The 17,569-nt window shown below is 34.3% G+C and overlaps 1 protein-coding gene across 1 annotated transcript; it reads left to right on the top strand.

Annotated features, from left to right (window-relative positions):
- The first annotated feature begins 4,897 nt into the window (after positions 1 to 4,897).
- Positions 4,898 to 16,576, top strand: LOC114264462 (uncharacterized). Its single transcript, XM_028205078.2, has 9 exons — positions 4,898 to 5,550; positions 6,165 to 6,346; positions 6,623 to 6,749; positions 7,642 to 7,710; positions 7,824 to 7,958; positions 8,097 to 8,198; positions 8,275 to 8,489; positions 9,429 to 11,235; positions 15,617 to 16,576. Exons 1-9 carry the CDS (start codon positions 5,077 to 5,079, stop codon positions 16,166 to 16,168), a joined length of 3,663 nt encoding a protein of 1,220 aa, XP_028060879.2. The 5' UTR covers positions 4,898 to 5,076; the 3' UTR covers positions 16,169 to 16,576.
- The last annotated feature ends 993 nt before the right edge of the window (positions 16,577 to 17,569 follow it).

Below are 17,569 nucleotides of genomic sequence, written 5' to 3'. Positions count from 1 at the left end.
TTTTTAAATTTTTAAACATTTTTTTTATTTTTTTAGATGCACCTTACTTAGATGTATCTAAAAAGTAAAAGTAAAATATTTGTAAAAAAATATTTTAAAAAATTAATAAATATACAAAAAAAATATCTGTTTTTACTAAATTTTCATTTTTTTTTATATATTTTTGGTATTTAGTGAATTTTGTAAAGATTTTTTTCACAAAAATTATACTTTTTAAGTATATTTATGTTAGGTGTATCTAAAAATCTAAAAAATTGCTTAAAATATTAAAAAAAAATTCCGTAAAAACAAAAAAAATATATGAAAAACAAAAAAGGAAATTTTTCTAAAAAGTGTTTTAAAAAAAGTAGAAGCAATGTAGCGAATAATTTCCTTCAAAAAACAGATATAAAAATATTAATCATGGACTATATAAACCAAACAAACAACGTTGTATATGGGACCAACCATAATTGAAAACCAGAGCATAATGAGGAGCTCAAGTTCTTATTTGTTCACTTCATTTTTATCATCTTCTTCTTCCTCATCCTCTGATAATGAGTTTGATGATGAAAAATTTGTGAAACTTTCGGGTGTTTATAACATACATAATGCTAGTATGATATAGATTCTGATAGCAAGTGATCGATCCAAGAAAAGAAGTGGTTATGTTGTAGGACATAAAAACATGCGTCGCGATAAATGCAAAGGTCATGAACGATTGTTTGTGGATTATTTTGCGGCAAATCCAATTTATTCACCTACAACATTTCGGAGATGTTTTTGAATGCGTCGTCCTCTGTATTTACAAATTTTGAATGCCATTGAAGCACACGATCTATATTTTGTTCCAAAAAAAAAAATATGCAGCTCATATCCTCAAATTGTCTCCATTGCAAAAGATAACTTCAGTAATGAGAATACTCGCATATGGAATGGCAGCATATGCAGTTGATGATTATGTGCAAATTGGGAAAAACACGACAATTGAAAGTTTGAAACACTTTTGCAATTCAATAATTGATATATTTGGATCTGAATACCTTCGATTTCCAACAACAACTAATATTGCTAGATTACTTGGTATTGGGGAGGTTTGTGGGTTTCCAAGTATATTGGGAAGTTTAGATTATATGCATTGGGAGTGGAAAAACTGTTTAGCGGCATGACAAGGTCAATATGTAAGTCATCAAAAAAAGCCAACCATTATTCTTGAAGCAGTAGCTTCTTATGACTCGTGGATTTGGCATGCATTTTTTTGAATGCCTGGATCACACAATGACTTGAATGTATTGGATCGATCTCCCTTATTTTCTGATCTTTTCAAAGGTAAAACTCTGCCTATCCATTACACTATTAATGGACACACTTATAATATGTGTTATTACCTTGCTGATGGTATATACTCTCAGTAGGCAACACTAGTTCAAATAATCTCTTCTCCCTAAGGAGCAAAGAAGCAACATTTTGCAATGATGCAAGAGTCAACAAAGAAGGATGTAGAGTGGGCATTCGAAGTGCTCCAATCTCGATTAGTGGTGCAATACGTTTTTGGGATTCCAAAATGCTTGGTAACATAATGAAGAGTTGCGTTATATTGCACAATATGATTGTTAAATATGAGAGAGATAAGCATCTTAATTTTGATTTTGAAATTTTCATCAGTAAAGTATATACTACTATTTGTGATAGAAGATTTACCGGGAGTAATTTACAAGTAAGACATTTAAAACCCCACCTTCGTATTCTCCATTGATTTATAATAGAAAATGTCACTATCAAAATAGGACATTTTGATGTTGTTCCAATTTTTAATACTTATTTGCTATATTGTTTTGAAGTTGTACACAAATTAGATTTATGTTATATACAAATGAAAGAAATTCTAGTTGCAAATCTTGGTCATATCACTAGGCAGTCACTAGTTTTTTGAGCTTTGCTAACTAGAATTTTCAAAGCTTTTAAAATTAAAGTAGTAGGTGAAGCATAAACTAAAATATCATCTACATTTCAGAGTACATAGTGACCCGAGTTGGTGGCGTTGATAATTTATTGCAAAGTTTGAATGCAAATGCACTACCATATGATGCTCCCGAAAACGAGAATGATATTGTAAAATTAAAAGTCTGGTAGAGTCTTATTTTATAAGCCACAACAACGATAAGTTTGTCAAATCCTCTGCAAAACCAACGATAACCTTTATTGCAGTTGTACCCTGCTAAATGAATGGCTAATTTTGATACAAAATTAAATGTACATGCAATGTATTTGCATTAACTATCCATGGATCAATGTTGGTAAGGAATTTCATTTTGGTGTCACAAACAGCGACCAATTTTGCAAGCCAGTTCGCAGTCCAAACCATGGCTGTTGCTGATCTTCATTTTCTTTGCTAGTCGGACGTCCGATGGATCCCAACCCAACGTTTATGCACAGTAAACTGCTGAAATGTAACCCAGGTTCTCATTTTGGTGAAAATTTTGAGACGTTCTCAATTTGATATCATTTTGATAAAAATCGCTGGAGGCAGAAAATGTCACATTTTTCACCAAATTCAAATTTTATGATAAACTTGATTAAACGTTGAAGATGACCTTACAACAACCAATTTATCTTGGCAATTATAATGATAATATAACTATATTTTCTAATAATATCTTGTTATAATATGATGCACCTATTTTCTTCTTTTTTTTTAAAAAAAAATTATATTTAAGAGAGATTGATCAATAAGTCCCATATTTTGGACTTGTAATTTATATAGTCCCATATTTTTTTTTTCTTGTGATCCATTTAGTCATTTACCCACTATATTGGAGTGTCACATTTGAAAAAAGTACACTAAAGAGTTTTTAGTGCCACATCATATCTGCCACGTTAGAGTGTCACATTTGAAAAAAATACACTAAAGAATTTTTAATTTTTTTAAAGTGACACATTATACCCGCTACGTTGGAGTGTCACATGTCACATTTGAGAGAAGTCTACTAATGAGTTTTTAATTTTTTTTAGAGTGTCACATCATACTTATTACGTTGCCAGGTTTGAAAAAAGTATACTAAGTAGTTTTTATTTTTTTTGAAGTGTCATATCATACCTGTCACGTTGTTACGTTTGAAAAAAGTATATTAAAGAGTTATTATTTTTTTAGAGTAAAAAATTCTGAAGTGTCATATTATACCCGCCACTTTGTCACATTTAAAAAAAGTACACCAAGAAATTTTTAATTTTTTTGGAATGTCACATCGTTGGAGTGTCATATTAATATCTGTCACATCAGAGTATCATATCATACATGTCACATTAATAAAAGAGTGTAACCATCAACCAAAATAAAAAATAGAATCACACGGAAAAAAACTTATCACTAATAAGACTTAATAAATCAATAGAAAAAATTTGAAACTAATTAGAATACTTGAAATAAAATTTATTAATAAATATTCCTATATTTAATACAATACGTTACACATGCCTTTAAATATTAAGCTATAATAAATATGTGATGTTATATAAAAATTAAATTTAACCAGTACTTTGGCTCAAATGAGCGTTTATGTTTAGAAAAAAAAATCTAATGTTTATTTATTTTTAAAAAAAAGTTGTAAGTGTGATACTAGTTCATCCACCAATTCCTCTACGTTACATCTAAATAATATTTGTAAAAATTATCTGATGAATATTAATGCACCGTTACTCTATGCAAGTACATAATAACAACATTGAGGCATGTAATGGTTATTGTTAATTACGTTTTGATGTAATTGGGGGTGATTTGAGGTTTGCTTATTTTTTGATTTATTACTTTTTATAAAAAATATGTAAAAAAATAAAGAAATAATATGACGACTTATAACAAATAAATTACTTTTTTACCGTGTCCCCAATCATCCCTTAATATGTTTTGATTCTGACTTGTTTAATTTTCAATTGTACCATTTATTCATAAATAACAACATAACAGTTTCCATTAATTACAACATTTATAAAACAATTGAATAAAGATTTATAAGAAAAAAATTCTGAAATTATCTTCATTTATTATGTAAATGTAAAAATTATATACTATAATTTAATTAAGTGATTGTTACATAATTTAATTTGTTCCGTTTGCTGCCACTTAAAAGAATTAATTATAATTTATTTTAATTATAACTTACTAAAGACATAAATAAACATAATTTTTTTTTAAAAAAATTTTAAAAAGGGCCTTAAAAACATCCGTTTCAAAATATTAGTCCCTTATTTCATTTTTTATTTTCTCAAAATATTTGTCCATTTTCAAAAATTAAATACGAAAATAATATAAAATTTTTATTTTGTCATTCTTTTAAATTTATTAAAAATATAAAAAATACAATTATGACATTGATATTCCAAAAAATGTACTATCGAAGAGTAATTTTAGAAAACTAATTTTTTTAAAAGTGTAATGATTACACTATTAAAAAAAATTAAATTCTCTAAAAGAGACAATTATTTTGAAACAGAGAGATTACTTTTATTTCTGTTTATATTTGATTTATTTAAAAAAAAAAATTAGGCATTGTTTGGTTTGTTTTTCTCAAAAAATTTTGAGAAAAATACTCTACAAATAAGTTTTCAAAAGTAATCAAACCAAACAAATTTTTCCAATTTTTTTTTTCAAAACTTGTTTGGTTTACAAATTTTCCAAACAAATCTCTCTCTCATACAAATCAAATCAATTACTTTTCCAAAACTCTTTCTTAAAATAAATTTTCAAAATATCTTTTGAAAAAAAAAATAAACCAAACAAATTTTCGTATTTTTTATCTCCAAACATGTTTCTCACATTCAAACGCCTTAAATTCTATAGACTTGATGAAATTAAAAAAAATAAAAATAAAAAGAAACTCCTGTAATACCATATATAAACCAAGCGATAGAAGATGAGCTCATCCTCGAAAATGTCTCAGCGGTGTACTGCCTTGGTACCCTCTGATGCAGTCACTGGGTTAGGGTTTAAGATTTTCTAGGGTTTTACAGCGCATGGATATGGCTACTTAGTGGTCATTGATCAGTTATTAACCGTTGCAGTAACCATTCTCTCTTTCTCTTTCACGAGTTCGTACGCGAATGGAAGACATTGATGATGATTTCGGCGATCTATACGCAGACATTGAAGTTCAAGCAAGTAAAGCCGTCAATGACAATTCATATTTCAGTCGATTGTACATAGAACAAGACGATAACAATACCAAATGTATCGATTCGGTTTCGAAGAATGTCGATGTGTTAATTCAGGACGACGATGAAGCGAAGAGAGCTTCGAGTGTGGGTGTTGATAATGGAAGCGATAGCGAGGACGACTTGAATATAGTTCTGAATGATGTTGATGGTGATGGTGATGGGTCTGTGTATCCTGTAGCGAGAGGTGTGAAGGGGATTGATGAGGTGGAGGTGGAGGAGGAGGAGGAGGAGGAGGATGGTGGTTTGGAGGTTCTTGCGGAGGGTGATGGGTTGGAGTTGAGTCCAAATGGCCGTGGCATGGGCAGCGAGAGAGGGAATGGAGGGAAGGGAAGTTATCAATCACAGTATTTGCAATACAAGGTATTGTGAATTTTAACTTTTGTGTTTTTTGAGTGTGGTTTAATTTGTATGTAATTCTAAACTAAATTTAGTTAGGCTCAAAACAATTATGTAATGTTTTTGATGAATTCAGTTGCTTGTGGTTCATAAAGTTCAAGGGGTTGTTTTTTTTGGGGCATCCGATTCCCCCATAAGTATCTGTTTCTCACTCTCTGTTAGGATGGCGTACAGATTTTATGCTAATTAGAATGGGTTGAGATTTCTACAAAAATTGACTGTTTGCAATGAATACGGCATGTCATGGAAACAGAAGCAGAGTCAACAATTACTTAAATATTCAGCGAATTGTCTGATGTTTTGCTTTAATTTAATATCAAACTATTTTGTGACTACTGAAAGAGATATTGGAACCACTTGTACAGTCACTTTATCCATACTATTTTGCTGATTAAGTGTTAACTTTTGATTTGACTGGTTTTATATTATAAATATATATTTTAGAACATAAAGATAGACTTGTTCTTTATGTTTGAACCTCTTGTATTAATTTTGCACTGTTAATATGAAAAAAGCTATAATTTATGCATTTCCATCCTGCATACGCTTACTCTTTCAAATTGGGTTCTGTTCTGTAGTACATAAGACCTCATGCAGCTTCGTTTCCATCTAATTCAAAAACCAATGGATCTGCGGTGGTGGCTCCTTACTCTTCCGCATCAGTTAGAGGTGATTGGGATGATAACAAATGCAATCAACGTATGGCCTCAAGCTCACTAGTAGCTCAAAGCGGTCATAATTTCTCTCTTCCCCGGTATAGGTAAGCAAACTTGGTTACAACTTTGTTTTTAATCCCACGGTGTGGTGGTGGCCTATGACATGCATCATTCACTTTGAAAAGGGGGGATAAATGATTCAGTATTAATTAGGCTACCTTTAGTGCCAAATGAGACTTGTTATGGCCATGATGCCTAGTTTTGGCATTATGTCAAAGATGAGTGCTTAAACGGTTTTCTCGATTGTTTTCTAAACATGCACAAGTTCTTTGCTTTCTCTATGTTCATCACAACTAACCATGCCTTTATCTTACATACAGGACCATATTAGATGTAAATATTGATACATTTGAGCGGAAGCCTTGGAGGCATCCCAGAGCAGATATAACAGACTTTTTTAATTTTGGTTTTGATGAAGAAAGTTGGAAGTGTTATTGCAACCACCTGGTAAATAAATTTACTCTCTTTTGAATGTTCATAGTATCCATGAAAACACCTCATGCTAATCCTGTAACGGTCATGAACCAATTACAGGTTTCCATATTTGAACCCATCCAAAACCTTGAACATCCTTTCCTATAAAGCACAGACAATTATAAGATGGTGATGTGTCCGTGTCGAACACCAACACCCGTTGGACACTTCCTGACATGTATCTTGGACAAAGCCTAAAATCTGTGTGACTTTTAGGTTGTAAACACCCTAATGAAACTTACATAGAAACAAAATAATATTAGGATGAATCAATTGTCTAGATGAGTTTTGGTAAAGAGAGATGAAGGTGATAAAGGGCGAGATGGTAGCCGATCTGATGAAGAGAAATTAAGGGGCTGGTTAAGTGAGAGTGGGGGTTAGATGGTTGCCAGTGCAGAGAGTAAGGTAGTGGCGAGGACTGTTGCTTGAGTGGAGAGTGGCGAAGGAAACCCCAAGGTCGTGATGACTGAGAGCATAAGTTTAAAGGAACCCCTTTGGAGGGCCTAGTAGTGTTTGATCCTCTTCTCTCAAACCATGCCCTACCCTAACTGAGAACACCCCTTACCTTTTCCACACAAGAAAATGAAAAGGTGAAGAAATCCTATTGGGGCATGTCAATTGCCGTGTTAAGGTTAATTGCGAGGCAACCATCAAATATCTTCTTGGACTTGTAATTATGTAAGTTTTCGAGGTTTTGAGCATAGATTTCCTATTCCCTATGCGTTGAGATTATTGCTATGCATTCGAAATTGGTAGAGGGAACTTACTGTTATTCGGTTTATGTTAGTTTTTCTTTCCTTTCCCCAATCCTTCCTTTGAAACCCCTTTTGATCTAACCTTCGATAGGTTTTTTATTCTGTGACAGGATCAGCTTCGACAACAAACATCCTTGCTGACCAGGACCTCAGTCCATGATTTTTCAAAACCTAAGGACGTGAGTCGATAAAAGCTTTGCGGAAAACTCTTAATTTTTTCAAGCAACAGTTAATTGTAAAACTAGTTTTAGATATAGCTCAAATTGTCTTATTTGGTCTGTGTTCTAAACAGGCATATGAAGCTGGAGCTGAGTATGAAACAGGATCACGTGAAACTATGCCTGAGAAAGTTGCTCATATCGGGCAGTGGGGAACAGTTTCTCCAGCATCGAAAATTGCTTATAGAGAAACGAAGCAGCTTGAAGTGGTATGAGTAAATAAGGCATTGTTTGTTTTCCCTTTTTGGCTCCAATTTTTTTATTATATAGTGCTGTGACACACTCGGATATTCTCTTCAGATAATAGTTAGGGAATTTAAATTATAAAATCACTGTGATTATTTCAGCCCAAAGGTAGAGTAATTCAAGTTGAAGACAACATTCTTGAACGACAACCCTCCATGGATGTAAGGCGTTTAGTTGATCGGGATCCAGATGTTGTAATACAGGTGTGCTATCACTTTGGATTTGCTCAATTGCGCCCTTACAGCAGTTACTTGTTTCTTATGGCATGCTTTGGAGCAGATTGCTGTGCAGGACTCTATGGAGGATTCCTCCGGTTCAGGCAAAGTGGAATTGACCCTCAAAGATGGTTCTGCACATGAAGCATCTGAAAATGAAGATTTTGGTTTGGATGATGACAGAGTTGTCCACCATTTTGGTAGTGGCAGTGGAGATGAATTGTCCAGGGAATTTTCAGAAGAGAATGTCAAAAGATCAGGCAGACATTTTCCCAAAAGGTTTGAATGATACCAGACATTGTTGCCTCAAAATACTTGCGGTTATTGCTTTTGTTAGTCAAATTATATATGTAGAGTCTGTAGAATCAACGTTAGTTGCATGAATACTCTGCACAGCTCTTCTGCCATGCTTGACTTTTTTAAAGTTGGATTGGTATGGGGATGGCTTTTAAACTATGATAATGGGTACAATATTAGGATCTTTAGGATATTAGGTTTCATGATAGAAAATAATAGCTTCTCTTTAAGATTCACGTTGTTACATTCTATGGTTTGTGTGGATCAACATCTGTTTGCATATATATAATCAGCAGATCACGAGCTTCTTCTTTGTTGTATAATTATTTATATTATTGTAAAAATACATAAATTGGACTGGGGTGTTTGGTACTGGATGCTTGCAGAGAAATTTAGTCAGTGTCATCTACGCATAAGAGGAGCCATCAACGAAGACAATTCTTAATTTCTCTGTGCTCTGTCACCAGAGAGGATAGATCTTGTTTTTTCTTTCATGTTTGAGAACTATTCTTCTGCAATTTGGTCTTTCATCATTGCCCAAGAACATAATCATGTAAATGTTATTGGCTTAGTTCATGCTGGTGGGGATGTTTCAAATGCTTTAATAGTGCATGAGTCTTTGGAGAGGTTGTTTAATTTTCCTCGTGATATATGAAATTATATGTTTTTTTTCACCCTGTTTAAAAGAGAAAACTGTCATTGAAATTGAATTATTTAGCAAAGTGCCAATCTTGTTTCCATTAAACTATTTGCTCTCTTGTTACTCTTGATTAAGGCTCAATGGAGGGCCCAATAGTTTCACTTTATTTATGTCTTCATTTGCATGAATATTTAAAATTATGTGTAAAGTAGTTTATTTATGTGTTAGTTCTTGATCTTGTTCCAAGTAACTAATGCACATGATTTCTTTGATATGGTTAGGTGTTCCCAAGTAACAAATCCATCTAATCCAGTGTCTGTGGATTCGGATATTCATGGAAGTGATCAAATCTCTGATGTGAATGGGCATTTCCATCGAAAGGTTACTGGTTCTAGTTCCGTAGGAAATGCTGAAGCAATGGAAACTTCAAATAACACAAAGGAAAAGGTTTGCAGGGACACATGCAATGCAGCTCCGTATATGGGGGAAACAGAATCCTTGCTTGGTGAACAGACTCAAAGTTCATCTTACTCTGGGAGTCATTGTGAAGCATCTGGAGATGATGCTTCTACTGATCCAGAAAGATTTCAAAATAATCTGAAGCGGCAATCACCAAATTCAGTCACTGAGTTGAAGGAGTTGGCAACATGTGATTACTATCACCCAAATGACTCTAAAAACCATCGTGGCAGAACAAAATCTCATGACTGTAAATATTATGCAAGAAACAGAAGTCCTATTCCACAGGATCTGAAGCATTACAATAGGAGACTCAACGGTGTCTCTGAATTGAAGAGTCACCATGATTATGAATATGCATCCCCCTTGTCCAATACTGATAGAATTTATGATTCAAATTATACAGCAGTTGGTCATAGCAGACATGATAAAAGGCATCATGGTCTTGACTCTTTTGATAGAGAAGATTTCACATATTATAAGGAATCTAAATTTTCTTTCAACTACTATGGTGAAAGGTTTTCTTACAATCAGGTCCATGCTGCTTATTCCAAAAAACCTCATAGGAATCGTCAGAGCCCTGGAGATGAGACAGATCGATATCTTCGTAGAAGGTGGGATGAAGGAGAATATTTTCTTGAACAAAGGGTATCCAGGGCGGATGATGAGGTAATAATGGGCAGGGATTGGCATAATTATGTAAGGGGACCAACTTTTAATACTTTCATTTGCAAGGAAGCCAGACGGTTGGATTCAAATTATTCCCCCTACTTGAACAAAGAAAGAGTTACTCGATGCAGGAGAGTAGATGAATTCCAGTTCAGGAAGAGAATAGAAAGAGATGATTTTTTGTTTGATCACGAGTATCAAGATGATTTCATGCAAGAAAAATACGGATATTATGACAAAGACAGAAAGTATATGAATGGTAAGTATGAAAGGCCTTTACCATCAAGCAGGAGAGGAGGAAAAAGCTCTAGCAGAAGTGAGAGAAAATATGACAGTCCCTCCATTGATTTGGATAATTCATGGGCTATCCCCTATAAGGATGAGTACTGGAAATACGCTGATCATCGATCCTTGTCATCCCATTCTTACGGAGAGCCTCATACTTCCAACAGAGGAAAGAGGCTTGACACCATTTCCCCAACAAATGCATGTGACCTGAGATTAACTGAAAGGCATGGGAGACACATGAGACAGATATTGAAGGAGAGAGGCAGAGGCAGAGGCAGTGATTGGTTTGGTAGTAATCATGACGCTTGTGACACAGAAGGAAGTATCAATTATCCTGATGGCCAAGTTGATTTTGGAAGAAGACGTTGGCAATCTGATTCACTGCATTGGACTGAGCGTGAATATATCTCTAGGCATGAGGATGATGAATTCCTTGCTGAGGAGGCATCATTTCCTTTTGGAGGGACTTCAAGGCACAGAAGGTTTTATGCTAAACGGAAGCTACTTGATGACGGGGAAGTAGAACAGTGTAGAATCAAACTAACAAACAAAGGAAATAATAGTAAACATATTGAAAGAAGTTCTAATATTATTAGTAGAGGTAAGCATGAGAAGACAGCCTTGAGATGCAGGGATTCAGATGACTTGCAATTGGTTGTCGGAGAAAGAAAGGTAAAGTTTGGGGAAACTAAGATCAAAATCTTGTATCACTTCGCTTGTATATATGAGTGCTCCATGTATGTTGAGCAAGCCTTCTTTCATTTTGCTAATGCGATCTCATTGCATGGTTTTTTAAGAGATTCTTTATGCCTATTATTTGCCTATTTATCTTTCTTCATACAATCTTTTTTTGTGAAACTGTCTTTTACTATGGCCTCTGTTTGTTCTTCAGCATCAGCAGTGGCCATCTTAGGCAAGCAAAATAGAATTGCTGACAAAATGCCTGAAGCATGAAAAGATAGTTTTTCAGTTTTCCCCCTTTTAATCTCCCCCCAACACACACACAACCCTCCCCCCCCCCCCCCCCCCCCCCACAAAATAAATAAATAAATAAATAAAATAAAAGCGAGTACAAAAGAGGGGGAAAAAAACAAAAACAAAAACTGTAGTCATTACTTATATGTCTCTGATAGTGTTGATCTGGTACCTTCATCTGATTCATCAAGCATGAAGATTGTTCAACTTTTGACATAGTGGCGATTATACTGTGTCTCAATGAGTATTAGATAGTTTTTTCTTGTCATTATTACCAGGTCTTTGGAAGGTTGGTATGATTCTGCTAGGTAAGCACCATGTTTTATATGATTTGTTGTTCCTTTTCCCTGTGAAAGTTTGAACATGATTTACTTGCAGTAATGGTCCCCATGTGTGCACCTGATTGTATATGTTCTATTATGGGTTTGTTTAATTGTGGAAGGGATCACGTGGTCATGTCTGTTTTCTGGCATTTAAAAGGCTGTTACTGGTTCTTCCTCCATTATTTTTACTTGTCATCACTCATTCAAGTAACATATTTTAATCGTCCAAATTGCCTATATATTGCTCAGTATACTGAAAACTACAGTTGGGCTATGTTGGATTTGGGATAAGTTCTCACCAGCTGTTATGGTTCCAGCACAAATGTTCAATATCCCAGTTTGTTAAGCATTTTTTAATCTTCCGTGATGGAGATAGAACTTTTTTCTCTTACTATTCTTGAGTCCTTGGAAGAATGCAACATTTTAAATAAACATTCAGGTGTCACACAGTAAAAAAAAATGAATTTATTTAATTTAAGTGAGCATATAGTCATTGACATAGTAGAATGGAAAAAAGATTCATGTAGCCGACCCCACTTAATAAGAACACAAGACTTTTTTGGTTTGGTATTAATTCATCACACGCTTTTGATAATGTTTCTTTTAAACTTGTAGTCCTTTGAAGGGTTTGATAATGTTTCTTTTAAATTTGTAGCCCTTTTAAGGATTCTTTGAATGTCTTTGCTGTACCAAAGATGCTTTAAGTTCTTTGTTGTTCATACTTTATCCTTCAATGAATCCTTTGTTGTTCAGGCATTCATGGGTACTCTTTGACATATTGGCCAGTTATCCAACTGAGAGACTGTGTACTGGTTACCCACGCATTTCTCCTCTTTGGAATCTCTTTCCATTTGAGTTCTGTTATGATGAGGGGGTGCAAGGTTTTTGAAAGGATTCTGGAAAAAGCTTGCAATGTCACTGCATTTCTTGAGCAGGGGATTATGTGTGTCTACAAAATATATTTTTTTATAATCCTTGTTATGTCAGACGCTAGTTTTGTTCTTTCATATTATATAAGTATTCTGGATGGTTGCTTCCATTAGAATAGGCTGGCTATACCTGGAAGCTATGTGTTAGTAAATGAACCTGTAGCATGAATGGTTTTGGAACTAAGAGTATTTAGTGCTAGGCTATCAGTCATATTCTATCAGGCCTTACAAATTTATACTCAAGGTTGGCCTTCTATGGATTTGCTCATACTCATATTTTATGTTTCCCCCTTTTATAATAGCTTCTGTTCATGATATACACTTAGAAACCTAATTACATATAACATTATTGCTGCATGGTTGAAGCAACTTATCATTTGTGTAGTTATCAACTTATAATTTGTCATAGGGAGGAAATATCCCAAGGCATGTTTTTGCTCTAATGATTTTAGTTAGTGCTCTTCTTTTGTTTTGTTTATTTTTATCTTTGTTAACAGACCATGCAATCCTCACTATCTCTACGTTCGAGATCATCTTTAGTGTTGCTGGTTTCATGGCTCGTATTCCTTTACTCTTCTATACCTAGTATCATTATACCATTTTATCTTGGTATTTCGTTAAATCTTGTATGATTTTCTATGCAGTTATGGATCTTAAATATTTGTACGATTTTCCTTGTATTAAGTATTTAGTGATATACAAAAAGAAAACTTATGCAAAAATTCTATACAGAATGATGTGGCACATTTGGATCTATCATTTTAAATCAGAAAACTCCTCAGAGTGATCTTTATTTCAAGAATGCCATCGTCACATCATTTTGGTTAAGTGTTATGTATGAATGTTCTGGTAGAATAGCATTTTCCTCAAGTATTTTGAGCTTCGCTTGTGTTCAACCTTGTTTAAGATGGTTGCCATTTTGTGTGGTGTCTACTTATGTAGAAATCATGGTTATGCATAGGCACTCACCATATTGGCCTGTGAATGTGAAGTCGATTTGTTTCGGTGTCTTTTTTGTTTTTTTCCTTTCCTTGTTCTATGGAAAGGTGCATGGATCTTTACCTTTCAGTCTTATTCAGCCTAGGAATGATGAAATCACAGGTTGGTAATGCCTATCTTTTGTGAGGAAATGATTTTTTTCCCCCACCCTTTCTATACAAAAAATCATTAGTCAGACATATCCACTAGAACAATGGAATAGTATGATTGCGTCAGTCTTGTCCTGTGGTCCAACAAATCCTTGTGATCAAAATATGGAAGATGAATGGAAATTATACTAGAGGACTACAGAAGCCAGCAAATTATGTGGTTCAGGACATGTTTGTAACATGACTTGCTGCGGTAAAATGATGAGAACATGTACATGGCTGAGTGTACCTTGAAATGTGGTCTGGGAGGGATGAGTTTATACAACTTTTATGGATTGCTCAATTGTAAGTTGAAATGGGATAAGGTAGTTTTAGTTGAAATCGATTTCATCTTGTTCTTTTCTCTATTTATATCATGGTTATGTCTCTGTGCTATTTATCATTTTCAAGTAAGTGATTAATGCCTTAGCAATTAATGCCTTATGATGTTCTAAGTAATTTATTTATAGCAAGGTACAGTGCCAAGGTATTACTTCTGTAAATACTGTTGAGATGTCATATACATGTGTGGATTTATTTGCCTAAACTTGGAATTATGATCTCCATTTCCAAGAGAACTGATTTCTAGACTGCATCTACAGCCTTCAATTATATTTGAGATTTCCTGAATTATGGAATAGTTGTCTACATCACGAAGTTCATGTTGATTTCTTTATTTGTTTATTTATAATTGCATTTTGCGTTTGGTTATGTTATATTGGTGTATCTTTTCATTTCAAAGGAAAAAGGCTACGCTATATGAATGATGACAATTCTAGGACACCTTGGGCATTGTCTTTGAGCCCACTGTATTTTAGAATATTTCATGCATTATGGAGGAGAATAGTTCAGTTAGAACACTTTATGCTATGTTTGGTTGAGTGATTTGGAAAGAGAAATGGAAAATGTGTGTGAAATTAGGTTAAATGTACATTTCACCTACCTTTTTCCTTTACTTTTCCAAATCCCTTCCCAAATCCCCCCAACCAAACACAGCGTTAGGAATAGGATAGGATATTCAAAGGGGTAGTAGATAGCTCAATTCTTTTCAGATAGAAGTTCAATTTTATCCAATAGAGGAGGTGGTTGGAGAATGGTACTTGGTGCCGTGTATATTGCCATTCCTTAAGTGATACCCAATACATGCCGTTCTTTACTTTTCTAATGACCTCAGATGTTTTTGTTTAGATGATGATCTTTTAGCAAATGGGGGGAATGAGGCAGCAAATTCTTGCCCTGTTAGACTTGCAGTTTGCTAGTAGAAATTTTGTGCTCTCTTTTTTTTCTTTTTTCTTTTTTATTATAAAATTTTGAATCCCTTCTAATTATCTTGTATTTTTTTATTTTGAATACTTTTGGTAACTGTGCCGTCTTGAGGATATGAACTCAGAGTACATAACATATTCTCACCTCACTAAGCTGGAGCTTGTTGGCATTGTTCTTTATTAATATGGAAAGTTTTGTTGGTTTACGTGCTTTTGTAAATGATTTTCGTCTCCCACATTCCATCCCAGTTGAGAATGAATATTTGACTCTCTCTCAAGTTTTGTCTATAGGTGTTATGGTGCATTATTCTGCATTTGTGCAAATAATTTTTTTGGTTTTTTATTCATTTCTTCTGACAGTAAGGGTAAATATGTACCTAAAGAGCCTAGAAACTTATAAATGTGACATTTGCTTATGGCTATACACTCTGCAGTCATCTGGAAGATGCTCCAATGCCAGAAGTATGATGCACAATGTTACGCATGCAAATATGGATCGGAACATTGACAAGGAACAGATAGTTTCTACGGATTATAAGGAATCTCACACAGAGAAGGCAGGGGAAGCCGACAACACTGAAGGTGAGATCAACCAGAAAGATGAGAAATGGCTTGATAAGTTTCCAGTCACACAGCAGAATGAAGCTTTGGATATCGAGGAAGGTCAAATAATCACAGAAGTGAACGAGAACCCTGTAGTTGAGAAGTTAAAATTTGAAGATGTTGCAGAAATCAGTGTTGCGAAAAAGAAAACTTTGCGTGATGAAAATGCTGCAAAGCAGAGTAAGGTTGGTGAGGGTTTTGACAGCCCTCAGATACTTGAGGTGATTGCAAAGATGGAGAAACGAAGAGAGCGCTTTAAGGAGCCCATCACACTGAAAAAGGAAACTGACAGTGTTCCCAACCCTCAAGTTGATCCGGTAGTTGAAACAACAGAGACTAAACAACAAAGGCCAGCGCGAAAGAGACGATGGGGTGGAAGTTAGGTCCCTAAAATTACAGGTGCATATTGTACCTTCTTCATATTAGAAATGGACTTGGTCATCGGATTTTTTTTCAGAACACATTGAGCAAAGCTGAAGGCATCGAGTGAAGCTCAGGTAGATTATTTCTTTCAAGGAGTTCGAAGGTAAAGTTGAGTTCAAAATTCTTAAAGTTTATTATAGGATTAATAAAATTTGATGGGCTCATATAACCTCGGCGAAAGTTTACAATCATGGAGTCCTTCCAGCTTTGCATTAATGAATTGTATGGAAGTGTGTGACATCACACGTATAAACTGGCTTTGGCCAACCCTTTTTCTGTTGTTTTATGGAATCATTGTGGCTTTGATTGTCTCTCTATTTTTCTTTCCAACACTCAAATTAGTGTTATGCAAGCTGTAGTTTATGCAATTTCACTGTACTTGAAATTTATTCATTGGAACTCATTCTTGCCATTCTTGTTCCTCTAGAGGCAAAACACAGATGATGTAGCCATGGCACATACCTTCCTTCATGGTACTGAGATACATATAGTTTTCAAAAATTTAGAACCGAGATATATATAGTTTTCAAAAATTTAGAAAGTAAATTGAAGCGCTTACTAAAAAAAATGGGTGTTTTCAGAAAACTTTTCCCAAGTGGAATGTCTTGGATGATGATTTAGGCATTGGTGATATAAATAGATTTGAGTCATCAAAGCAGGTAGTTTCATGGTATGTTTCTGGTTTGCTGTTAGATTAGAAGGCTAAAGAGCATTTAGAGAAGTAGAATTGTACAAATACAGTGACTAGTTTCTGTATTCTGCTCAATCATAGATGGAACAAAAAATAGAAAGATTTCAAAGATCAAAGGTAGCTGCCAGGGATTTGATGACTTGTTTCTGGGATATTTAGGTGCAGTTGCAGACTGTTTGGTTTCGTTGTCATTGTTTTTGTTTTCTGCTTGTGTTTCATGTTATGCGAAGTAAAAATGACGAGTTGAAAAGCACATTCCTCTTTGTACTTTTTTCAATTTATTTTTTTATGAAAATGATATTTTGAAAATTTTTAAAACAATTTTAAATAGTTTTTTAAATGGGTAGTTTTTGAAAAAGAAAAGTACTCGGAACTTCCAAAAATTGTGACCTCTCTTTTTATTGATTTGTGGCCACTCATTTTTTTTTACTCTCTCTCCTCCCTCTCTAACAAAATGTGTGGGGGGTGCCGGGGGTCTATATCACAGCTGTATGAAAAAATCATTAATGCGATGGTGGCTTTTTACCACATCATCTGATAAGTTTCACGTTTTTATGTATATTTCACATTGTTGATGAAGTGGTTGGTGGTGCAACTCTTTTGAGGTAGCCTTTATAGTTTTCGAATCTTGATTTTTGTGGCCTAGTAAAGCCGAAAATTGTTTGAGGGT

The sequence above is a fragment of the Camellia sinensis genome, chromosome 6 (assembly GCF_055761805.1).
Source record: "Camellia sinensis isolate YWXY chromosome 6, ASM5576180v1, whole genome shotgun sequence".
NCBI lineage: Eukaryota > Viridiplantae > Streptophyta > Magnoliopsida > Ericales > Theaceae > Camellia > Camellia sinensis.
Note: the sequence above shows the minus strand (reverse complement) of the source record. Positions and strands in the feature narration are given on the sequence as shown.